Here is a 25,636-nt window from a genome sequence, read left to right on the forward strand (position 1 = left end):
TTTTTTCCTTTTTAAAGAGTTTTAGCAGCATGGAACCCCCAAATGAATAACCCAGCAGCTGATGTACATGGAAGAAATAGATACATACTGACAAACCACATTTATAGCCAGATACGTTCATTATATATACCTAAAATATACATAGTACCTGAATATATAGACATCCACATATACACCCAAAGTTCAAATCCCGAGTGACACTGGGAGTCAAGTAGGAACAAGGTGGGGGGGGGGCTGGATTTGGGGACTGGGGTGAACATCCAGCTTCTCCCTGCTTGGAATTGGGCAGGGGACAGGTTCCGAGCCCCCCAACACACTGAGATTGGGCAGGACAAGGGGTGAAAGCCTCATCCCTTTGCTGCTGCCGGTGGGATTAGTGTCAAGTTCCTCCTGCCCAAGCAGGCAGGGGTGGCAGCTGCCTGTCCCTGCCTGCCCGTGGCAGTGGAAGAGGTATGGCTTTGCTGAAGGGTGGCATGGGAGGGCATGGGCATGAAGGTAGCCCCGGAGGGATGGCGGTTCACAGTCATGCAAGAGACGTGCTGAAGAGCTGATGCAGGCAAGGACTTTGCAGGGAGGGAGCTGCTGTGCTGCCTGCATGCTGCTGCTTTGGCCCTGGCAGCGCTTGGCCTCACATCTTGGTCCTGGCACAAAACCCACTGTGGGCTCAAAGAGCTTACACATTCAACACTTAATTTTCTTGCCCTTCCTGAAAGATACTGGCCATGCTCTGCTCCAACTGCCTCTGAAACATCGGCAATATCCAATAATTATAAAGACATCCTGTAAGTTAAATAATACCTTGGCCTGTTTCCTATTTTGAAACCCTATGACTGTTGCTTAGTGTCGTTTACATTCAGCCTCCTTGTCCAAAGCTTGCTAAAACCATGTGATGGTTTAACCGACTGGTTTTCCTCATCCTAGTTTCTCCATCATGTGGCTCTTGTGGAGAAGTTTTCCCCATCGAGCTGAAGAAAGCACAGCTCTGCTCCGGGAAGCCAGCGATGTCTTGTGTAAGAAGCACCTTAGAAAAGGCAGAGCCTGGATGCGGTCTGGGAAGCGCTGCCGGTGGTTTTTTTCTGTCTCAATAAGCCAGATGTATTTTTAAGTCATTCAAGTGGCAGTTTTTATGTCGCAATTAAGCCTGCTCCTGCTCCCCCAGCCCTTCCCAAAGGTGCAGCTGAAAGCAGACCGCAGGGTGATGTGGAAAACCAACGGCGAGAGGAAGGATTCGCTTGGCCACAGCTCCGAGTGCAGGCTAACAGGCATGGAGGGAGGCGGGCAGGTCCTTGCTCGCACCAGAATGCAGATGTATTCCAACATGTTTGATCTTTGGGGAGCCTCAGCCCAAAAAGCCAAGGGTGGGGATCGGTTTGTCAAGTGGTTTTTATGTGCGTGTATGTTTGCGAGTGACACTTGAGCACCTGGAAACGCACCTCTGCGGGTATCACATCATGAAACGCTCTTTGAACCCCTCTCCGTATTGTCGCTAGGAAGACAGCCCCCATTAAAACCTTTCTTCTCAGATGGTGAGGAGGGGTATGCAGCCCACCCCAACCCCTCCCTCGTGGCACACCATCGGTGCCATGAACGTCCAGCGGTTTGTCTCCGGGTCATACATTTCTACCGAGCTGAGGTTGGACTGTCCGTCATACCCCCCCACCGCATAGAGACGGCCACAGTTTGCCACGAGGGAGACGCGGCTTCTCCGGGTGTTCATGGGGACGATCAGGTACCACTGGTCCGCCATGGAGCTGTAGACTTCGGCGATGCTGAGGAAGCCCGAGCCGTCGTAGCCCCCGCAGACGAACATCTTGCTGCCCAGCGAGGCTGCTCCGTGGCGGCAGCGCTTGTTGAGCATGCTGGCAACAGGGTGCCAGGTGCCCGTGTGGTGGTTGTAGTACTCCACCTGCAGTCACAGAGAGCACATGGCGTGAGGGGACCCTCGCTCCAGACCCACCGCACAGTGTGAGCACACAGCCTGTGCTTCATCACACAACTGGAAACTGATACAGAACGTAAGTTTACTCCTTGGTGCCATATACTCAGTTTCCATGTTGTTATTAAGCTTTTCCAGCATCCCGCTGCCCCTGCCCGCAGCCCAAGAACTCACTAGTGAGTTCTGGGGGGGCACAGATCATTCTCCCCATCTGATATATCACAGAAACCACAGCAAATGCAGCTTTGAAGGTTCTCCCTCTACCTCTCTCCCCTTTCATCAGCTTCTGTGTGCCGTTTTAAACAAGGATCTGAGCCCCAGCATGAAAAGGATTGGACATCCGTCAATTAAAAGTTCACCTGCCACAGGATTCTGTCTCAGTATCAATGTATTCAGTTTCCTCGTGCACACATTGTGTTGCTGCCCAAGGCAGAACCAGCCAAAGCTCTGTCAGACCCTAAGAGGGGCATGTCGAAGCTGTGCTTAACAACTACCTAAGTGTCCCCTAACCTAAAGGAGACCGTCTCTCTCCCCTGGCAGCAGATTTAAGCTGTAACAGTTCAAATTTTCCAGTTTCTCATGTTGGATGACCATCAGTCATTATGCGGTTCAAGCCTATGTCCTGCACCCTGTGGCAAAGGGCAGGGCCTCTTTCCTTTGGAAAGTGCAGTGAAATCTGCACGTTCAGAAAAGGTCAGCACCTCCTCTCTGTACATTTGTGGAATGGTTATCTAGGACCTCAGGGGGAAAAACACACCATTCTGCATCACTTGCGTTTGTAGAGAGGCCGTTAGATGGATCCCTTCTGTAAGGGCTCCAGCACTGCCCTAAACTTATGTTAAGGGAATGTGCTCAGACAAGATTTGTAGTTCTTGGCTCTGGGGTACTTGAGGCTGCAGACGACAGCCTGCCCCAATGTGCTGAGCGAGGCAGAAATAATTATTGCTGCTCCCAGCAAACCCCTTATTACAAATGTTCAAGGACAGTGCATTAGCGACAGACCCAGCTATATAGAGCTCCTGCATTCTCACTCCTCAACACATGAACGAGTCTTTTCTGATCTGCAGCAGGTTTGGGTTTGGGATTTTTGGTTTTGTTTCATTTTCTTTAAGAAACAGAACCACAGAGCAGGTGAAGAGGACAAGCTAACCTCGTACCACCAGCTCCCCTTGCTGTGAGGCTTGTTTCAGAGATAAAGAATCACAGAATGCTTTGGGTTGGAAGACACCTTAAAACTCGTCCAGTTCCAACCCCTGGCCACGGGCAGGGACACCTTCCACTAGACCAGGTTGCTCCAAGCCCCATCCAACCTGGCCTTGAACACTGCCAGGGATGGGGCAGCCACAGCTTCTCTGGGCAACCTGTGCCAGGGCCTCACCACTCTCACAGAGAAGAACTTGTTCCTCACATCTCATCTCAGTCTCACCTCTGTCAGTTTAAAGCCATTCCCCCTTGTCCTGTCCCTACCTGCCCTTGTCAAAAGTCCCTCTCCAGCTTTCTTGTAGCCCCTTTAGGCACTGGAAGCTGCTCTAAGGTGTCCCTGGAGCCTTCTCCTCCCCAGGCTGACCAAGCCCAGCTCTCTCAGCCTGTCTCCATAGCAGAGGTGCTCCAGCCCTCTCAATAATAACACGTTTCTGAAACTGAAGCCATCAAACAGGCACAGAAAACAAAGGTAGAAGTCTGACATATGGGATACTTCAAAGCTCAAAGGTACAGAGATGCAATGATAAAATGATTTAAAACGTGGAGGAAGCAGGGAGACTAGGTCAAATGCACTAGGTCAATCCTTTCGATGCTTTGGGGAATAAAAGCAGCACTTCCAGTCCAGTTCCCAGTGGGTTCCTGAATATCTCACTTCCTCCTGAGCAAGAAGGGCCTGGGTGGTGCAAACACCCATGGCACTTCAGGTGCACAGGGAAAGGGCACAGAGGTGTCCCAGCTCCAGCCTGACCTTCCAGCTACCTGCTGGAGATGAATCTCTGCCCAAGGCTCGTAGGAATCCGCAGCACCCCGCAGACTTACGCTGTTGAAGATCTGCAGGCCATCGTGCCCTCCCGACACGTAGATCCGGCCCTCAAAGACAGTGACTCCAGCGGCACTGCGGTTGGAGCTCATGGGGGTCACTACTGTCCACCTTGCCAGGAGAGAGGAGAGGTTAGCAAGACTCCTGCAGGCACGGCACATGGATTATTTAAACTCCCCTGGATTTTCTAGGGCTGGGTTCTATTAACTCTCCATTCACCACCTACGTAAACCATGGTTTTGTTCCCTTGCATCCAAGTAAACTCTTGCAAGGAGGGGTGCTGCTCTGCTGTCAAGGCTTTTCTGCATTGTTCACTGTATTCCTTTTCTAGCCCGGACCACCAGTAGTGCCACAGCACTATCTTAGCAGCAAACAGATGGATAAGCTGTAGGGCACAAAGAGCTCTTACTTGTTTGTTTCTGGAGAATAGGACTCCACGGAGTTGAGAGATGAGTTTCCATCGTATCCACCACATACGTAGATCTGACCATCCAGCACCACTGTTCCCATAGCACTGCAATGAAGAGCGGACACTGTGAGATGGCCCCATAGTCTATAACACACTAAATCGGCACAGCCTGCCTTGCCCACTGCCTGCCCTCACCTCCTTCACCCCACCAAACCTCCTCCACCTTCTCCCCTGCTTTCACCTCCAAGCTGCTCAACTTGAATCCCACCTGAACTCCAAGCCTCACAGGTCATGAAAAATGCTTGTGGCGTATGAACACCCCATTCTCCCAACAAAAAGAACTAAACCAAAACACAGAGAGAAATTTTGATCCACATCCTGGGTCAGAATCTCAGCAATTACAGCTTCCCATGAAGAACCTCCCCACCGCTGCTGGCTGGAGGTGACACTAATGAGGGACATCACTGCACAGCTTCAGGAGATGTGCTCTCAAATGTGAAGCTCCTTAAATCAAGGTGCCCAAACCCTGTCATTACACCTTGTAAATCACATATTTGGCTTTTAGAGGCAAATGGGACACTTCAAACTAGAATCCCACCTTGGAAATGTAGTCAAAACTTCCTGGAAAAGCTTGGCAACACAATCCTTTGTGATAAAACCACAGCACTACAGCTGGAGTCGAGCAGTTTGTACAATAACCAACATTTTCATCTGCACGAAGAGTGCCTGACACTTGTTACACTTCACTGCAAGGCAGAACAACCCAATCATGGAAGAGCAACTGCCTCTCACTGTGGGAAAAGCTCTTGGGAGCCTCCTTCCTATGGAAAAACTGAGCTGTTCTGCTACAAATCAGAGCCTTGTGCACAGAATTTCATGTACTCAACCGCTTGCAGTGTGCTCTTCCCAAGCGATCAACATCTCAGACCACAAAACACCAAGACAGACAAACCCTTATGGTAAAGAAGTGCTGCAAAGCTTGCAGAAAAGTGAACAATTTAACTACTCTCAGTGACCAGGCATGAGTGCAAAGGAAACCGCAGCAGAAACCCTGAAAGATGTTTAAACATGAAAGTGGTGGGGACGACAGGATGACCACACAACTTAAATAGGGGGGGGTTCAAAATGAGGCAGGATAAGCTCCCAAACCACACAGCAGCTGGGAACCATGCAGCTCTGTCCAGCAAACACAAACACCTTCTGCTTAGCAGTAAAGCCTTCTCCCTCCTCTTCTCCTTCCCAGCTGTAATTTTCTTATGATTTCTGGTAGGGAAAGAAAATGCCAGCGCTGTCCAGAGATGGTAAACCAAGTTTATCTGACTCTGAGCAGCACAGGAGTTTTCTACATGGTGCTCGCCAGTGCTTCACCTACCATCTAGTATCACAATGTCAAGAAATGAGGCTCTGACCACGTCCTTTGGGACTTCAGTTCAAACCCTTACATGCTTCACCAGCAGAATCTCATCACTCTTGATTTCACTCCCTGATGCCACCAAGCCCAAGATCTCTGTAGCTTACAGCCCACAGTGCTCAGCTGCTTTTACTTACCGAGGTCTTAACAGCTTTCCTGGTAAATCAGTGCTGTGATGTACTGAAATAATTTTGTTGGGCTGCTGAAAGTTTCCCTCTTACCAGCAAGAAGTTCCCAGAATCAGCATGAGTGCCTCAAAGGTGGCCAAGCAACTCCCACATGCTTCCATGCTGCTCCACTCCTCCTTTTTCCTTTTGCTCCTTCCCCACACCACCCAACACCTCCAGCCTTCCTGCAACCTCATTTCAACTCCCCTCGACCTTCAAAGGCTCCCGGCCCACCGAGCAAGCTGCACATACCTTCGTTTGCTGTTCATGCTTTCCACTTTGGACCAGGAATCCATCTCTGGGTTGTAAACCTCCACAGTGCTCAGCCTCAGCTGACCATCGTAGCCGCCGATGGCATAAAGGAGTCCATTCACCACTGCTACCCCAACTCGGCTCCGGGCTGTTGTCATCGGCTGGCACTTCTCCCAGCGGTTGGCAATAGGATCAAAGACTTCCACCACGTTCAGCGAGTCACCTGCATAAAAATTTGCTACTCAAATTAAAAGGGGGAGATCTGCTAAAGCACTGTTCTAGCAAGCTTGCCTATAGCAGAGGTGAATGAAGGATAAGCGATTGCTGCTCTGACCCAAAAGATGTGGCTGACACCAGGAATTTGATCTTCTCTGGGGAAATGCCTGGGAAACATCGTATGTCCTACTCTGAGCTATTAGGCATTATATTCCAGCCTCCCTGCTCCCACATCAAAGTCAAGTCAGGGGCATATTCCAGCAACATCTCTATTCACCTCTGAAAAATGTACATAAAGTGCACTCTGCAATGCAAAATGATCACAGAATGGTTCAAAGCTCGCCCATGCTCTGTGCCGTAACACTTGACAAGATCTAGGCTGTGGAAGTGGGACCTACCTCAGAGTGGCAGCAGAGACCTGCAGTGGCACAAACATGCTCTGAGGGCTGGAGCACCTCTGCTATGGAGAGAGGCTGAGAGAGCTGGGCTTGGTCAGCCTGGAGAGGAGAAGGCTCCAGGGAGACCTGAGAGCAGCTTCCACTGCCTAAAGGGGCCAACAAGAAAGCTGGAGAGGGGCTTTTTGACAAGGGCAGGAGGGACAGGACAATGGGGAATGGCTTTAAACTGACAGAGGGGAGATTTAGATGAAATGTGAGGAAGAAGTTCTTCCCTGTGAGGGTGGTGAGGCCCTGGCACAGGTTGCCCAGAGAAGCTGTGGCTGCCCCTTCCCTGGTAGGGTTCAAGGCCAGGTTGGATGGGGCTTGGAGCAACCTGGTTTGGTGGAAGGTGTCCCTGCCCATGGTACGGGTGTGGAACTGGATGAGCTTTAAGGTCCCTTTCAAACCAAACCATTCTGTGATTCTATGATGATCCCACACCCCAACACCACCACACAGACACTCCAAGTTCTTGTTGCTATAGGCAAGGTCACCACCCTCAAAATACTGATTCTTTAAGAACACTGTCCTAAATAAAGTTCACTTAAACATAATTTTTAGCTGGAAGATGTTAAAATAGGGGCACAGCCACCCTCAGCTTTTCAGTGGAAGGGTCAAAGTGCTGCACAGGGGAGAAACTGCTCAAGGCTTCACAAGAGAAAGTCTACGATCCTATTGTCCCAGCACCCCTCCCCCCCAGCAAGCTAGCCTGCTCTCTCCACCGTGGGGAGCAGATATGCAAGGTACCTGCTGAATTCAGTCCTCCGACAGCATAAATAAGTCCTGCAATCGATGTACAGCACCGAGGACGGGTCTTGAATGCTGGGAGGTGTGGCCGGCGCTCTGGCATGAGGTGATAATCTTTTGCCTCGTCAACCAGATCCCTGAAATCAAAGCCAAATAATTAAAGAGCTCAGCTGACACGAAGAAATCTGTCTTAAGTCAGACGCAGATTTAAGCAACTGACTTGCTCCCACCATGGCCAGTACTTCTAGAAGGCAACGTGGCCCTACTGCCAGGTTAAAACTGGGGAGGGTGCTTTGGATTTGTGCTGTTATCTGCGATCTGTCCGGTGAGGACCTCTGTCCACAGAAAGTGAGAATTTCAGTCTCCAAGACTTCTAAATCACATTCCTGCACCTCCATCACACTGACAGGCACCACCCCTGTGGTGGTTTTCTAACCCCACATCCAAGCCTCACCTGCATTTGTGGCAGCAGCGGACCAGGTCATCTTGTTGCACACGGTCAGTGAGAAACTGAGGTCGACAAAGGGGGAGGCGGATTTTGGACAGGAGCTCGGGTAAGAACGACTCTCTCTGGTCTCGGTCATATCGTATCCAAGCTAATGCAGCTTCAAACACCTGCCAGAAAAAGAGGCATGGGAAGTTGGAGTTTTGGAATTTATTTTTATTTCTGCAAGTTCCTACTGCTGCCAGTTGTCTGATAGAAAAGAAACCACATATTGACAATGATCGTCTCTTGATTGCAGGTGATGTGGTTTCAGTACAGAACAGTGATGCTCTATACAGTGCCAGAAGGATGTGAAGCTGTTGGAATGAGTGCAGAGGAGGCTATGAAGATGCTCTGAGGGCTGGGGCACCTCCACTATGGAGACAGGCTGAGAGAGCTGGGCTTGTTCAGCCTGGAGAAGAGAAGGCTCCAGGGACACCTTAGAGCAGCTTCCAGTGCCTGAAGGGGCCAATAAGAAAGATGGAGAGGGGCTTTTGACAAGGGCAGGTAGAGACAGGACAAGGGGGAATGGCTTTAAACTGACAGAGGGGAGATTGAGATGAGATGTGAGGAAGAAGTTCTTCCCTGTGAGGGTGGTGAGGCCCTGGCACAGGTTGCCCAGAGAAGCTGTGGCTGCCCCATCCCTGGCAATGTTCAAGGCCACGCTGGATGGGGCTTGGAGCAACCTGGTCTAGTGGAAGGTATCCCTGTCCATGGCAGGGGGGTGCAACTGGATGAGTTTTAAGGTGTCTTCCAACCCAAACCTTTATGTGATTCTACAGTCACCAGAGGACTCTCCTGTTGCGTGACACTTGGGTGGCTTGGCCTTGGCATTGCTTTCTCTGCCTCCAACTTAGCCTGCAATAATACTGATCTATTGTCCCATGGGTTGGGATGTTTAGTACAAATGTTTTCAGGGAGATGAGGAAGCTGGGAAGAGAATTTTAGTACAGGAGGTGGGGCAGAATGAAAACCTTCTTTATTTAGTGTCAAAAAATAAACCAGGGAAGAAGAGAGAATGGTGCTGCTGGAGGCGCAGACCTCTTCCGAGCACCGCTCACTGCCCTGTTTTGGAAGACTCCAGACTACAAAGGAGCCTGGTGACTACTTTAACTGGAGACATGTACTCCTTGGCTCACAGGATACTCACAGTTGAAGCCTGAGCTGGGTTGTCCTTCTACACTCCTGCTCTTACATCCAGGTGACCACATCCAACTCCTGTCACTGTCTTCTGAGGTAGAGTTCCCACTGAGCACAGTGTCCCCAGCAGATAAGCTGCACTGCAGTAAAATACTGCCATTTCTGGAGAGGGGGGCTGGCATATGGGGCACAAGGAAGCGTCACCAGGGATGATTCTTTGGACTCCTACCTGCTCCACAAAGGATCCACTTGGTCAAAACAGCAAGACCAATCTGAAGTACGATATAGCGAAGTGGCTGGAATGTGAAGCAGGTTCCCTTCCCTCCCTATTTCAGACAGCCTGATTAATGAAGCGCTCTCTTACCCTACATGGAGATAGCTGTAGGTCTGCTTTTCATTTGTCACCTCCTTAGTAACCTCCTTGGAAAAGGCAGGACAGATTTCCTGGCTTGATGACAGGCTGTTTCTCCTGCAAACTGTCAGCCCACCACTGATGGATTCTCAAGGCTGCTGTAACACCCTAAAGCTGTTCAGCCCTGCTTTCTGTTTGGGTTTTTATTTTTTCTAGGAACAAGCCAGTCTAGAGGAGGCTCCTGATGGCAAATCCAGTGCAACATTTGTTACGAAATGCTGCAGCACTCACAGCAAATTCCTTACACCTCAAAAGCATTCCTCTGGACTTGAACATGAGCTCTAAGGGCTTCCTGCTGTTGCCTACACTCTTGGGCTCTCTCCCCAGGACCAGCAACTTACTGACAGTAAGGGACACAGCTGAAGGTCCTCAGAACCTGGCTCTGTCAAGCACCTGTTAGTGTCCCTGGTGTGCCAGGACATCTCAGCTTCATTCAGACCTGGAAAAGGGTCATGTCCCATTCCACTTCCAAGCAACCAGAAAGTCTCAGGTTAAAATCAGCCTCAGCTGAGACCCACACCAGGTACACACCTGCTCTTCAGACTTCACATTGAGCTCATCCCTAGAAACGAGCTCCAGGACATCTTCAAAAGGCAGTGCCAGGAACTCTTCAGACATGGATACCTCCACAAAGTGCTGATGAATGAAGCTGTTCGCAGCATCGTAGAGCACCGCACACATCATCGTCTCTGCAAACTGCCGCACTCCCAGACAATTCTTAGGGTGAAGCCTGGGAAAGCGGGGAGGAGGTTAAACATCAGTTTAAAGGAAAGACAAAAGGAATTACAAACTGATTCATTGAAGCAATGCAAGCAGAGCGTACACAATGCAGTGAAAGCCACAGCTGTGTACTCTTCAGCAATGGCAAGCTCCAGCTCACTGATGAAGGAGAGGACTTTAAGGCTCATCCAGTTCCAACCTCCTGCGATGGGCAGGGACACCTTCCACTAGACCCTGTTGCTCCAAGCCCCATCCAACCTGGCCTTGAACACTGCCAGGGATGGGGCAGCCACAGCTTCTCTGGGCAACCTGTGCCAGGGCCTCACCACCCTCACAGTAAATTTTCTGTGAAAAAGAGTAATCTTTTCTCATCTTATATCTTTTCTAAGTACTACAGAACATCATCTGTTACAGCTTTGTAACGTCATTTCCTCTGGCTTTCAGCAACCTGGTCTAGTGGAAGCTGTCCCTGCTTGTGGCAAGGGGCTGGAACTAGATGAGTTTTAAGGTCCCTACTAACTCGAATCAGTCTAGCATTCTGTGACCCTCAGGGCTCACACAGGGGTTGGTTACAGCACTGTGGACTTTTAGGCACAGGTGCCTAAAAACATCCCATGTCTTAATTCCCTTCTAGAATGAGAGATGAGTGTGCACATTCCAGCTCTTCAGGACGGCCAGAGTCCTCTCATTTTCTTGTTATTTACCAAAGTGACAGCTACACACACAAATTCAGGATTTAACGTGGGACACCCAGTTTCTCCTGGTATTGTTGGGAGAACTGTGGCGGCTAAATCTGAGAAACCAAAGTACCTTGTTTAATCTACATATAGATATAACTACCTAGACCTAGTCAGGACTCAAACTGTCATATCCAGTATCTCATATAAAATGCCTTTTGCAAGAAAAATGAATATGCTGTAGTCTTATGTAACTTACTTTTAAGCTAGCTGCAGAAGTTCAGGATGCACAGGGGGACTGAAAATTGAGACATCTTAAATACAGAAGAAAAATATGTTTTCAGCCTATCCTGTGGTTTTAGGATACCTCTATTTGGATGTGAAGAAAAATAAGTGGCTGAGATGTTCCATTTAGTTGGTAGGTATGTTTAATATCACACCATGGAATATGCTGAACAGCTGTGGAGAAATCAGGCTGAGGAAACTAAACATGTAAGACTCCCTGGCACGATCTGAAAACACGTGTGGTACGTTTCCAAAGAGTAGTCCAGCTTTTTGTTTTCCAGATCCTGCTGCTGGAACAGACTGGCAGCCAAACACCAGCAAGGGAACTGAAAAAAACCTGGGACCAATTTAAGGTTCTGCCACAGCTTCCTGGCCAGCTCCTTGGCTGGGTCCCTTTGTTCCTCCTCTCTTACACATGCAACTGCAGAGAGGGTAATTACTGCGAGGGTGGGTTCATTAGCAGTAGAGGCAGTCACGCAGCACTGTGATGGGTAACCAGCTAGTTAACTCTTACAGGGAAATGCTCACTCGCTTTTGCTTTAGGTATTATTTCTTGTGGCTGGCCAAGGCCCTATATTGTGTCCCAGCTGTAGCATCTCATAAGCCAGATAAGTTATAAGGAATGAGAATGATGAGTCTTAGGAGATGCAGAGCTCCTTATCACACTGGCAGGAGACACTCCCAAGCCAGACACAGATGACTAAAACCTTGCTGCTGTTGGGGAGTAGCAAGCACAGCCAAAGGACAACCCCTTACCTCTCTCTTAGGAAAGTGCAACAAGCATCTTTGATGTTTTGCAGCTGAAGGAAACTCGCCCCCATCAGCAGAGACTGCACGTTCTGCTGATCTATGGCCAGGTGACCATTGTAGGCAAAATTGATCAGAGCCTCAAGTGCACTAAAAAAGGGGGAGAAAGGGCAGAAAATGCATTGAATTCAAGTCATCTCGGGACCCTACTAACAGAAAAAACTTTTCTAGCGCCATTCACACAGCAGGTAGGCTTTCAAGCCTTGCACACAGAACACTGAAGCCCACAGAGCACTCCTGATGCCTCTGGAGATCCTGGCTCATGTGCACTGGGACATTACCTGGGATCCATCCCCTGCATGACAATCTCATCCTGCTTGCACTCCATCATGTCATTGGTGAACATGGCGTGGAAGTACGGGATGGAAGCCGCTAGCACGATCCGATGAGCACTGAATTTATGGTCCCCTACCTAAAAAGAGAGAAAAGGGGAAGGAGGGAAGATCAGCACCATTGATTCCAACCACATGGTCCAGACTACTTCGTGTAGCACAGCTCTGCCAGCCCAGCAGTAACTGAGGGCTGAAAACTGGGCAATTTCCATTTGCAAACAGGACTGCAGACTGTCTTTTAAATTCAAACTTTTAAAACCAGTTTTCCAGCCATATAAGCAGCCACAAGTGGTCAGCTAGGCAAAGACAGAGTGGGTCATCTTCAGATTGCTAACAAAGCACGGCCAGGTCCCCAGAACCACGTTTACACAAATCAACTCAGTATTCAACTGCACACACGGATTTCAAACCCAGATCTGTGCCAAGCACAACACAGGCTGGAGGAGACTGGATTGAGAGCAGCCCTGAGGAGAAGGACGTGGGGGTGTTGGTCCACGAGAAGCTCCCCATGACCCAGCAGTGTGCGCTTGCAGGCCAGAAACCAACCATGTCCTGGGCTGCATCACCAGCAGTGTGACCAGCAGGTCGAGGGAGGGGTTTTTCTCCCTCTGCTCTGCTCTGGTGAGACCCCACCTGCAGTCCCAGCACATGAAGGACATGGAGCTGTGGAGCTCCACGAGTTGGAGCAAGTCCAGAGGATGCCACAAAGATGCTCCAAGGGCTGAAGCACCTCTGCTATGGAGACAGGCTGAGACAGCTGGGCTTGCTCAGCAGGGAGTTTGATCTAAATGATCTTCAAAGTCTCTTGCAAACCAAACCATTCTATGCTTCTATAGAATACTCCCCCCGGAGCACTGCTTCAGGTAACGCCCTCTCCTACCAGCTGGCAATCACAGATCCCACATCACCCATCTGATCCCAGGACAAGCTGAGCGCAGCCATGCAGGCTCACCGCAACGCATTGTGATTACTCTGCAGAACTAAAAGCTGGGTGATGCAGCTGCCCATTTCCTCTTCCTTAGCTCTTCCTCTGAGCTGATGATCGACTTACAGGTTAAATCCCATGCACTTTTCTTCTTGTACCCTCAGCTTATGCTCACAGCCAGTCACCTTCACTATAACCCAGAAGCTCATACGAGCTCATCTTTCAATCTCCACAGGTTCACTTTCACCAGCTCTGCTATACCTGCGTTCATTTACATCCTTCCTAATCCATACAGAGTGAGGCTTGGAAGGGCCTTCTTGCACCTCCAATTCCACTTCTCACTCCTCCCACCTCCTACACAAAAGACAGGCTGAGAAAGTTGGGGCTGTTCAGCCTGGAGAAGAGAAGGCTGTGTGGAGACCTCATAGCAGCCTTCCAGTATCTGAAGGGGGGCTATAAGGATGCTGGGGAGGGAATATTCATCAGGGACTGTAGTGATAGGACAAGGGGTTCAAACTAAAACAGGGGAAGTTCAGGTTAGATATAAGAAGTTCTTTACTGTAATGGTGGTGAGGCACTGGAATGGGTTGCCCAGGGAAGTTGTGAATGCTCCATCCTTGGTGGCGTTCAAGGCCAGGTTGGAAAGAGCCTTGCGCAACCTGGTCTAGTGTGAGGTGTCCCTGCCCATGGTAGGGGGCTGGAACTAGGGAGATGATCTTAAGGTCCTTTCCAACCCAAGCCATTCTATGATTCCTGCAGATACTTTCTCCTCTTCTGAACTACACAGCTCTTCAATTACTTCTCTCTGATGGTTCTGAGCTTTTTCCTCCCCTAATTTCCAGGCTAACCTGACTCATACCAGTCTCTACCCATCCCAGCTTGTGCAGAACTGCCCTTTCTCCCCACTTCAGCAAGATTTTCCCATTTGAGCTTGTTTTGCTGGGACAAGCTGGAAGAGCAAGTCCTTTACTCTTCAGGTCATCCAAGAAGCCCTTCTCTTCTCCTCCTTACTTCTCTACAAAAAGCTTCATCACCCTTTCATGTCGAGGCAGCTTATTAACAAAAATGTTGCCTGCATTCAGGTTTTCACTGTTCCCAACAGTGCCTTGCCTCTCCCTCTAGGCCCAGAGCTCTCACACCCTCTAAATACAACTTGCTAGGAGTTCAGCAAGTGGAATTCCTGACACATGGAGAAAAAAAAAAAAAAAAGAGGAATTGGGCACTATACAAGATGCATAAGCAAGCAAGATATTTTTTTTTTCTTAAACAAAAGCATATTCAAGTGCCACAAAAGCTGTTAGAAGATATTTCTTTAAAACCAGCCTGACCACCCAGCTGCTCGCTGTGCGTGCCTGCCTGTACGATGGCCAGGACTTGCAAACATTTGGAATGTGGTCAGCTTGTGGCACTGCATGCCTGGGGTTCAGGGGCAAGTCTGCTCTGCCAGAGCTTCCCAGTTTTAAATAATGCTCCAAACATCCAGTCAAACTGCTTCCAAGACCTGCTCCAGCCTGGTAGTGGCAGGTCCATTTTTGGAGAGCCTTGTGTCAGTCTTGATGAGCTCAGGTGTGCTTGAATCCATGCTCTCCACTGTGCCTGGATTACCCTGCACTAATCCCACTGTCCTGGATTTTGCAGAGTTCTCAATGCCCAGGGCAAAAGCAGCAAGTGAAATGGTATGGACTGTTGCAGCTCATGGGGAAGAACCCTCACATATATACTTGTATGGTGACTTGGACACTGGCACAGGTTGCCCAGAGAAGCTGTGGCTGCCCCATCCCTGGCAGTGTTCAAGGCCAGACTGGATGGGGCTTGGAGCAACCTGGTCTAGTGGAAGGTGTCCCTGCCTGTGGCAGGGGGTTGGGACTGGGTGAGCTTTAAGGTCCCTTCCAACCCAAACCAGTCTGTGATTGTCAGCTCAGGAAAGCAAGCTCAGGATGGGTAAAAAGCAGCATCAACCCCTTCTACTAACCCAAAACTACAAGTAAAAATCCCATCAGCTCAATGACTCAAGTGCTGCGCCACAAATACCAGCAAATATGCTGCTGCTCTGTTCTCTTCTCTGCTAACTCAGTCATTAGTTTATCTCATGCTTTATCTCCAGCCCCTGCCCTCCTGAGCCCAGCAGAAACCAGACTATGATAGGGACAAAGGCAGGAATAAGAGTGCTTGCTTGGCAGATGAAGGCTAAGATGATACTCCATGAGAGAGAATGAAGAAGCAGAAAAGAATAAGGTAATGAAAGCACGAGGATAGATATTTATAGCAGCGAGCTGGGAAGTACAAGCATGTGAATTAAGACAGCAGCTCTACCGCTGCTACAGCAGCAAGAGTTCTACCACAGTACAGGCACAGCCCATGCTCCCTCAACATACAGAATCATCGGTAGAATCCTTGTGTGCATGTAGCAGGACAGGGAATCTCTGGCACAAAGAGTCAGGACTGCTAATACTTGCAAAGGAGCCCATGGTCAAAGAGGGGATGGGGCTCAAGGCCACAAGCCCCAGCCCTGTTTACATAATGAATGTTTGCAGAGCAGGGCTCCCCACCCTGACTTTACACAGCCTCTTGTAAGTGAGTGCAAACTCTGGCCTGGCCTCTCTACCACGAGGTTCAAAACCACTTCTAAATACACTGAGTTTAATGAGAAAAGCCCACAAGAGGAAGGAAGCGATTCAAGAACCCGTGCACCCCTGAAAGCTGACAAAACCTCCCTGTGTTCACAGTGGTGGGGTTTTCATTTCCTTACTGCACACAGCTAACTGCCAAGTCGAGCACACGTGCATGTGAACAACTTCGCTTCTGTTCGTCTCTCCATGCGAGCGCCTGACCAAGGTGCTGCTCATTGAGAGAAGCTTAAGAGGCACAGGATGCAGATAGGTAAATAAGGAGATCTGGGTGCTGAAGCTCTTTGTTTGGGACCTCTTGCTGGGGAAAGGTTTATGTGTGACCAGCCACAACCTGGCTGACCGCAATGAGTAACTTGTTGCTCAGCCTGTCCACATTCCAGCCCCGGGGCTCAGAAATGCCAGACCTGCTCGACAAGCTCCAGCACTTCTTGGCCTGTTCCTACCAGTGGATGAAGCTACTCCACCAGCCTCATCCACTCCAGGAGCCATGCCCACAGCGGCTTTCCTGGCCCAGCTTGTCAATGAAAGGTAAACACTAACAAAGCTAAAGACATGGGTCTCACGTTTTACTTGTCTCATTATGCAGTGTGTGCTTGCAGCCCAGAAAACCAACTGTGTCCTGGGCTGCATCAAAAAACAGATCTGTGTGTTGGATAGCCATCTATACCATGTGCTGGGATTTCCCCAGTCTGCTATGCCCTGGAATTTCCCACTCTTTGAACATCTCACCAGCACTGCTCCTGCTTCCCTCTCCACCAAACACAAGGTCAATCAGTGCTTCCCATGGTGGGATATATTAAGCATAGAATCACAAAATGGCTTGGGCTGGAAGGGACCTTAAAGATCATCCAGTTCCACCAAATGGCCCCATTATCCTTGTTAATACACCTTGTTATTGCAAAACCAATAATTTATAGTCATTCAGCAAGATTCCCAACGAGTTAATGAGAGCTGTATCATCACAGGGATGAAATACTTTGTGTCTGGGCAGCAGCACCACCCTTCCAGTTCCAAGATGCTCAGCAGCTCAACAGGACAGGATTGTTTCCCCAGTGGGGTTCTCACCCTTCATCAAGGAAAAGGTTTCACCTTGGGGAACACCCCATTTAACAGCTTAACTGCACTGGGGATGACCCTGCACAGGCAAGGCAGGGTTTGAACCAGTTCTGGTTACCTACAGGGCTCAGCTTCCTGCCCCGGCTTGGTCCCCATCAACATGTGGGATGCAGCTGGACAACACAGATGAAGCCATGTTGCTGGTGCTCGCACAACCCTGCTGTTCAGGGAAATAAAACTGAAATAAGCTGTGTGGAAAGGGGAATAACTTTCTGCCATCAGAGCAGGAGAAAGGGGGAGGACTGGGACTGGCCCCTGTCAGCATCGAGACCCACAGAGCTGCACCAGCAAAGAGCTAATCCACACTGTGATTGCTACCAACTGAATGGAAACTATCTCCTCGTACTGGACAAGATAAAACCCGTGTTTCCTTTTGCTTTTTTAAACTTGCTTGTTTAATGATAGAGGGGCCTCAGGGAGATTTATAAATTGAGATTTCTGGTCTAGAAGCTATTATTATGTTCATACCAGCAGCACTTAATGGCAAGTCCTGAAGGAACAACTACATTTCTTGCTGCAGGTGAAGGACCATACCTGTTTTTCCTGCAGAAGATGGAAAATACTTCTGAGGATAAGCACACAGCCCATGTGACCTAAATTCATCATTGTGTCTTCTGTTTCAAGAAGTGTTCCCTATCTCCAGAGCCCTGTGTCATCATGGGATGCGTGTGTAAAACAGCGCCTTGGTTGCAGATTTCAGCTTTCAGCTGAAGATGGAAGCTCTGGTTTGCAGGAATAGATTGTTTCAAAGCAGTACCTGCTATGTTACCGTATCAGTTGCTCCTGTCAAGTTAAACATAGATCAGTGTATTTCATAAAATCCTAGACTGGCTTGAGCTGGGGGGGGTCTTAAAGCTCATCCATTTCCAACCCCATGCCACAGGCAGGGACACCTTCCACTAGACCAGGTTGCTCCACGCCCCATCCAACCTGGCCTTGAACACTGCCAGGGATGGGGCAGCCACAGCTTCTCTGGGCAACCTGTGCCAGGGACTCATCACCCTCACAGGGACTCCTCCTCACATCTCATCTCAATCTCCCCTCTGTTGGTTTAAATCCATACCCCCTTGTCCTGTCCCTACCTGCCCTTGTCAAAAGCCCCTCTCCAGCTTTCTTGTTGGCCCCTTTAGGCACTGTAAGCTGCTCTAAGGTCTCCCTGAAGCCTTCTCTTCTCCAGGCTGAACAAGCCCATCTCTCTCAGCCTGTCTCCGTAGCAGAGGTGCTCCAGTCTTCTTTCACTGGAAAGATTTGTTTTTTGCTTTGTGAGCCTGAAGTTCAGGACTGTCTCAGGCCCAAATGAAATCACCACAAACTTAATAATATTCACATCACTAAGCCAGAGTTAGCTACTTATATAAGCTCTAAAAAGAGAAATACCCCAGGAACTTCACATCAACAAGCTAACTGGAAAGAGGCTTGAGGGCAAGTCCTTTGGGCAGGACTGTCATCCCTTTCACAGTCTGAGCAAAACACTGCCTTTCAGAAGATTTCCACCTTTATGCAAGGATGACAGGTTGGACGGGGCTTGGAGCAACCTGGTCTAGTGGAAGATACCCTGCCTGGGGCAAGGGGATTGGAATTGAATGATTTTAAAGGTCCCTTCCAACTCAAACCATTCTAGGGTTCCAAGATAGAATCATAGAATCAACTAAATTGGAAAAGACCTCCAAGATCATCAAGTCCAACCATTATGGTTTTATGATGTGCTATTCTGCATCATAAAATGAAAGGCACCTATAATATGTAATTTTAGGTGCCTTCCAAGGCAAAAGATACTGTTTACCAGAAACAAGAACAAAACCACTGCTAGCAAAGCATCCTTGCTGACCACAAATACCACAGAATTCCCTTTCAACATGTTCCCTAACCAGTAACAAGAAGCACACTCTCCCTTACACTCCCACATCCACAAAATGCTAACAACTTCCAGGGTACAATGAAGCTTTCTCCAGAGAAAAATGGTGTAGGTGGAATAAAGGCATCTATTGTCTTCATGGCATCATTACCCTGCATAGCTGAGAAGTCTCTTGAGTTTTCTGCTGCAAAGATCTTCTCAAAACACCCCCATCATTCCTGACATGACATTGGCATTCAGTCAAAGAGAGGACACAGCAGAAATTACGGTAGTGTCCAAGTCATTGTAGCAAAGTGTTGTTAGGAAGAAGATAAAGGAACAGTAAAACTCAAGAGATCTTGTATCAAAATTCAGGCACTGAAATAAATACCCTCCCTCTGCACCCACCCAAAGAGCAGCTGGACAAAACGTGAAAGAGTTTAGATCAAACTCAGCTCATGCAAAACCAAGAGATTGATGCCATTAAGCCAGACATCCTCTGGTCTAAACTCTATTTCCCACAGGGACTGGGGAAAGGAAGCATCCTGAGGGGATCACCTTCAGCCCTTCCTGCCTTCCTGCTCCTGAGGGACTGGCAAAACCGAAGCTGAGGTTAAATCAACAGTGGAGGGCCCCTGCAGACACAGGCTCCCTGCCACGTTCCCCCAGCCTCTTCACAACAGTAACCCCAAACCTTTCCTATATTCTGACAACCCCTATGGCAACATGGAGAACGCCCAACCTCTGCTCTCAACTCATCCCACAGCCTCCAGCTCCTAACTGGGCAATAAGTACCTGCCAGACACCAGGTTAAATGCCCTGCAACAGCAGGACAACTCCTGTTTTGGGAAAGCAAACAAAACCTGTGCAAGCGGGTTTAGAAATCAGACACTAAAGCCTTTCTTCCATGCTCAGAGAAACAGAGTAAAAAGCTTAGTGCAGAAATGTGTGGTTTGTGCTAACGCGTCAGGTTTAACGTCTTTGCAAAGCACTAAAAATACTCATCTTTTACATAAGGGGAGAAACACTGATGCTAGCTGAGACCTCAGGTGAGAAAACAAGCCCAGACATAATCCAAAGTAGCTTGTTACTGCTGTACAACTTAAATTTAGTGTAAGATTTAAGTGTACATAACAGACTATCTGGATTTTTAAATCTACCGGCTCCTCAAATAAGCAAAATACTCTCTTTCCTCCTCAAAGATATTCTCTCTTACCAAGCTCATTTTCCTCGAGAATCTCTTACAAACAGGCTCAAACATCCGCAGAGCAGCCAGACACAGGGGTTTTAAGGACCCTGCTGAAATTATTCACTCAGCCTAAGCTGCCTGGAATTCCACTTATCTGCCACTGCGGGACAAAGGGAGGCTCCTCCACCTCTGCGTCTGCTTGGCAGCAGCAGCTCTCTTGAGTACATTTGCTGGAGTTTGGAGGGTTTCAAGTGAACAGTCTGCTTTGGGAAAAGCTGTGATTAGAAGGGGAGAAAAGCCAACAGGACTATGGCCTGTCAGTCCGATTTGGATTATATGTGAAATAAATACTATAACCTTTCCGTAGCCTGGGAATATTTTAACTTGCCAGGGTTGTATTATTTTTGAAGACACTTTTCTAATGACTCTTGGAGTTAGTAATGGAAATATGGCATTCAAGTGCTCCAAACCAAAATGAAGAGCAGCAATAAGAAGAGGAGCTCACGTTAACTTCACTCTTTGAGGAGTCAGAAAGGCACAAACGTTCTCTTGCTGGACACAGGTTTAGCCAAGACTGAAGGTGCGAGCATGGCACCCAGTTTTCTGGCTCGGATGGAAGCAAGCAGGAGCTATAAAGATATTTGCTCTCCCAAATTTGTCAATGAAGAAACAGGATAAGTATCGCTTCCCTGTTTTATGGAGTGGTGCAGTCCACAGGCTTCCAGCAAGCTGCTGATATGTCCCTAGAGAGCACTTGTACCTTGGCCTAAAGCAGCCACGCAAGCTCCAGAAAACAAAGCTGCCCAAGCAGCTTTCATCTTGAGAGGATATTTGTCTTCAAAAAACAATGCTCAGGAAGACAAATACCAAGTAGCTGCTTCTCTGCAATTAAAAAGCAGACTAGGATCTCCAGGGAATAACACCCCCAAATACCTGTACTCATCATGGAACTGAAACTCTTTGCCCTTTTGCAGCATTTATTTGTTAGCTCTAAACTCCTTTGAGAACACACACACAGAAAAAATGACTGCAAATCCACTGTAAAATAAGCAGGAAAGGTTCTGCTGTGCTACTGTGTATAGGAAAACAAAGCAATTAGGACCCAAACCTTTAGTGCAGAGCTTTTCCCATCCAGTGAGCTTAACAAGAAGCTAATTAATTTCTATCAATACAGTAAAATCAACAGCAGTGGGGATAGCAGAAATAAGTAAAGGCTCCTAGGTTTCGCCAGAAAGCAATGATAAGGGTGAAATGCACTTGGGAAGAAAGAGCTCTGGGGAAGAGCGGAGTGGTAACTGGAGAGGAGCATGAGAGCCAAAAAACAACCCAAAAGTCTCCTCACATGAAGACAGCCTGAAAGAAAATGCTTTATATCCAGCTTCTGGGGTAAACCAGGTGGATACAGAAATCAAACCTCACTAAGTTCAGCTGTCAAAAACTGCAATAACATCCGGCCCATAGTAGGTGACACCCAGAGATCTCACTACAGCAGGTTAAATTTGAACCCATCCCTAGCACGTATATAGACTTTGCCCCTCACAGACTATTTCAAGCCCAAGAGATGTGGATAACTGAAACTTCAGTGCATCACTGGAAACCCCAGTTTGTCCCCAGATGTAGGGTATGGAAAGCTGCATGGAGAATGGCTGCTTCTGTGCTGGTTTCATGGGATGTCCTGATTTCATAGAATCATGGAATGATTTGGGTTGGAAGGGACCTTAAAGCTCATCCAGTTCCAACCCCCTGCCATGGGCAGGGACACCTTCCACTAGACCAGGTTGCTCCAAACCCTGTCCAACCTGGCCTTGAACACTGCCAGGGATGGGGCAGCCACAGCTTCTTTGGGCAACCTGTGCAAGGGCCTCACCACCCTCACAGGGAAGAGCTTCTTCCTCACATCTCATCTCAATCTCCCCTCTGTCAGTTTAAAGCCATTTCCCCTTGTCCTATCCCTTCCTACATGTCCTTCTTTTACCAGACAAGACGTCACCAACACACAATCTACCGATCCTTAAAGAAGAGAGCAGTAGCAGAAATTTGGCTTTAGTAAGCAAAAATCCTACTCTTACCAAGGAAAAATGAACTAACCACAGAATAAGGTGTGTCTCCTTGCTTTCCTCCTGCCTCCAGTTTATCCACATGTGTTTCTATCAAACCATCCTCAAATTAGTATTTAACTAAATATTTCAGAGGGCAAATGAAGGATGATTGAAAGGACAGATGCCTGCAATGGAATATCTTCAAAAGCTCTGACCCATAGATATTTAAGAGACAGGAACAGAAAAGGACTTTTAAAATCTCTAGGCTCAAATATCCATGCATGGAAGAGCTTTGGCTCTCAATGGACACATCCTAAGCCGCTGGAAAGATGAACACCTTGCTTACTGCCCTGTTAGATCTTCATTTTCACATGGGCAATCATGAGAAGCAGCAACAGATTTCCCTAAGCTGAGTTTGGATAATCGGACCTCCAAGGGAGCACTTCTTGCTTTTAATCGCATTTAAACCCAGCTGCCATACGCTGCTGAGGCAGCACTGTCTCCTGCTGAATCTGAGCCAGGCAGGAAGATGGTTTCTGAGGAAGGGGAGCAAATTTCAACCCTCCTATTTACTAAATGAATTCTTGCCTGGCCTCACGAGGGGAATAATTGAAACAAACAAGAGTGACAACACTTCATAGCAATTTGTGGCCTGTTTATACATTTCTGTGGGCTGGGAGAATCATTTACAGCCACTGACCCCATGTGATATTGGTATAGAGGCTGCTAAAAACCTGAACTGTGCTGCAACAAAGCTGCTTGCTCCCATTTCAGCTGCTGATTACACCAGAGGGAATCCAGCTTCTGGCCCAAAGTGGTGCTTAGTAGCTTTTTTCCTGATGTGACCTAAAGTCACACCAGAAGGCATTCTGCTGTGACCAGGAATCCTAGCACTTTTAGGCACACTAAGCCTTAAAATTAATAGGATTAAAAAAAGAAAAGAGGGCAACAAACTCACTTCAGCAGTGCGAGATGCACCAGGACCCACCACAGTTTCCTTCGGATGCGGTCTTTAAATGCTTCTCAGTGTTTTTCCTACCTTCATTTTGGGCAAGAAGCACTGGAAAGACATCCCGGCGTGACAACTCACGTGGCAGGGTCCTTCTGCATCGTGCTGGGTTTACAGCCTCACCAATGTAAGTCAGGGATGAGCACGCTTTGCGTCAGCTGCATTTGAGGTGGTTCACCAGTTCAAAGCCAACTCCAAGGTCCAGCTAAGAAAATTTACTTCTTAGCCAGTCAGCAGCTAGAGGAGGCACCATGTACTGAACAAGAAGGGAAGGCCTGGCTCAGATTCATCAGGCTGCATTAATTCTATTGCCATGGGATGGAGAAACCTGATGTCAAGAGGCAGAAGTGGCAAAGAAGTGGGATATTTTGATAGGATGACTCGATACAACACAAGGAATCAAACCATCAATACTGAGGCTGCATGTGTACAACAGAAAGCAGGACTGTTGGAACCAACAGGGAAACATGCTGTCAGCCCTCTACCAAAAGTGCCAGTCATTGCCAGGGTCTCTCTTCAGTATAATAAAGAATTAAGCAAGTAGTGGAGAAAGTTAAGACTCATTTCAAGAACAACAGAGACATCCTTCTTAATATATTTTAAGCCTTTGTAGGGGTGAAATGCTCTGTGCCCTCCCCAGATAGCAAATAGATTCTGGAACATAATGTAATAAAAGGAAAAAAAGAAAGCAGAGCCAACAGAGCACCCTCACCCATGAAGCAGCGCAGCACCATCAACACATTCAGTCCGACCGCTGCACTGGATAGCTCCTGGTGCCCTCAAGACTTCAAAACTTTTCCCACTCTGCCCCAGAAGATACACAAAGGGAGATGAGCAGGATTTAAAAAGCGCTTGGCTGTGGAAAATCTACAGAAACGGAAACCTTTTCAGAAGAGTTTTGTGAACAATGGTGAGGGAGATAGAGATGAGATGTGAGGAAGAAGTTCTTCCCTGTGAGGGTGGTGAGGCCCTGGCACAGGTTGCCCAGAGAAGCTGTGGCTGCCCCATTCCTGGCGGTGTTCAAGGCCAGGTTGGAAGGGGCTTGGAGCAACCTGGTCTAGTGGAAGGTGTCCCTGCCTGTGGCAGGGGGTTGGAACTGGATGAGCTTTGAATGTCCCTTCCAATCCAAACCATTCCACGATTCTGTGAAATACCATGTCTTACATGGTATGACCCCTGCCAAGGAGGATCAGCATACAGGCATGCTTTTCACAACAAGCATTTCAGCCGGGAGGCTATTGTTGATCTACGGGGATGAAGCACCCTCATATAGCCCAGGGATTCACCCAAATTCCACATTCCCCACGACAGGCACAACCCTCGCCAGCTCCTTCTTCAGCAGCAGGAGGTAGGTGAGATGTTTCAGCATGAGTAGGCTGGGAAACACCTTCACATTTAATTAAACTTCAGAGTTAATTCTGGAACAACTCTGGGATGACTCAAGCAATCCAAGGAGCTACAGGCACACCCACTGCACAACAAACTCCTCCTGGACTGAAGGACTCCAGCATCTCCTGCCCGGCACTGGCCACTCTCAAAGCCCTTTCAGGCTCCCCCCCCGCAGTGCCAGAAACACAACCCTGAGGATTTACCTGTTATATATAATTTCTTTGATGCAGGAAAGTGGGTGTTCTATAAAGATAAAGGTTTCCCGAGGAAAAAGGCTCTTCTCCCAAGGTTTGGAGGAGAGGCTTGTCCATGAATCCGCACCAACCCATCGTCTGACCTCCCTTCAGCACCAGTACCCCCACCAAACTGTGGCAGAGGTGCTGGGGTGCTCTGTTTCCTCCCCAGACAAGACCCTTCAGTGAATCACTCTGCCTAGCTGCTAGAAAACCCCACGATGGTCCCAAGGGAGACAGAAGCTCCATCTCCCACCCTGTACCTAGGATGAGGAGCAGCGTCGGGGACCGGGTGTCACCAGCACACCCCTGCACCCACCCTGGGCTGGAGCTGCCCAGCACACCCCTCACCAAGGGGCCCTCAAAGAGTTCCCTCCTGGGGCTGGGGAGACCAGACACCCCCTGATACCCCCCCAGAGTGGCTGGGGGGGGCCCTCAGCTCCCCTCTTACCTCCCCCATCAAAGCACCCGAGGGGACCCCAGCTCCCTCCTTCTCCCCAGCAAAGGGCCCCTCAAGCACCCCTCGGGGACCTGGGACCCCCCCCAGCGCCCCCGGGCCGGGCCGCACCTTGAGGGTCACGTCGCAGAGCTTGCCCTGCCGGCGGATCTCGCCCATCACGCCATAACCGCGGCTGGGCAGATCGCCCACCGAGAAGTGCACCAGGTCCTCGGGATCCAGCTCCGGCTCAGCCGCCGCCGCCGCTGCTGCCGCCGTCTCCAGCATCTTCCCAACCACTACCACCACTCCCCGCCTCGCTTCGCCTCCCCCGCGCCTTGTCCACGCCCGGCCGCCGTAGCGCGGCCACCACCCCGCCCA

General features: G+C 48.9%; 1 protein-coding gene across 3 annotated transcripts; it reads right to left on the bottom strand.

The window, feature by feature from the left end:
* Positions 1 to 100: 100 nt before the first annotated feature.
* KLHL18 (kelch like family member 18) lies at positions 101 to 25,622 on the bottom strand. Of its 3 annotated transcripts, none has more exons than XM_061474463.1 (10): positions 25,388 to 25,621; positions 12,405 to 12,535; positions 12,073 to 12,213; positions 10,166 to 10,364; positions 8,053 to 8,213; positions 7,599 to 7,735; positions 6,199 to 6,436; positions 4,369 to 4,473; positions 3,959 to 4,070; positions 101 to 1,906 (listed from the first exon to the last, which is right to left on the bottom strand). In XM_061474463.1, the coding sequence occupies exons 1-10, from the start codon at positions 25,541 to 25,543 to the stop codon at positions 1,520 to 1,522; spliced, it is 1,767 nt and encodes a 588-aa protein (XP_061330447.1). In that variant the 5' UTR covers positions 25,544 to 25,621; the 3' UTR covers positions 101 to 1,519. The 3 variants fall into 3 exon arrangements, with proteins under 3 accessions (XP_061330447.1, XP_061330448.1, XP_061330449.1); XM_061474464.1 differs by having other exon boundaries at positions 6,199 to 6,421; positions 25,388 to 25,620; XM_061474465.1 differs by lacking the exon at positions 12,073 to 12,213 and having other exon boundaries at positions 25,388 to 25,622.
* Between the last annotated feature and the right edge of the window lie 14 nt (positions 25,623 to 25,636).

Source organism: Pezoporus flaviventris, unplaced genomic scaffold (assembly GCF_033815535.1).
Source record: "Pezoporus flaviventris isolate CSIRO_AGI_PZ_B2104156 unplaced genomic scaffold, CSIRO_AGI_Pfla_v1 ptg000079l, whole genome shotgun sequence".
NCBI lineage: Eukaryota > Metazoa > Chordata > Aves > Psittaciformes > Psittacidae > Pezoporus > Pezoporus flaviventris.

What these genes read in the sequence shown, in the direction of transcription:
- KLHL18 (XM_061474463.1), bottom strand. Translation starts at nt 25,543, where the DNA reads ATGCTGGAGACGGCGGCAGCAGCGGCGGCGGCGGCTGAGCCGGAGCTG. An exon ending in TGCACTTTCCTAAGAGAGAG is followed by an intron (nt 10,365 to 12,072) that starts GTAAGGGGTTGT and finishes CCGCTTTCCCAG; the next exon opens with GCTTCACCCTAAGAATTGTC. An exon ending in GCCTGCAGATCTTCAACAGC is followed by an intron (nt 1,907 to 3,958) that starts GTAAGTCTGCGG and finishes CTGTGACTGCAG; the next exon opens with GTGGAGTACTACAACCACCA.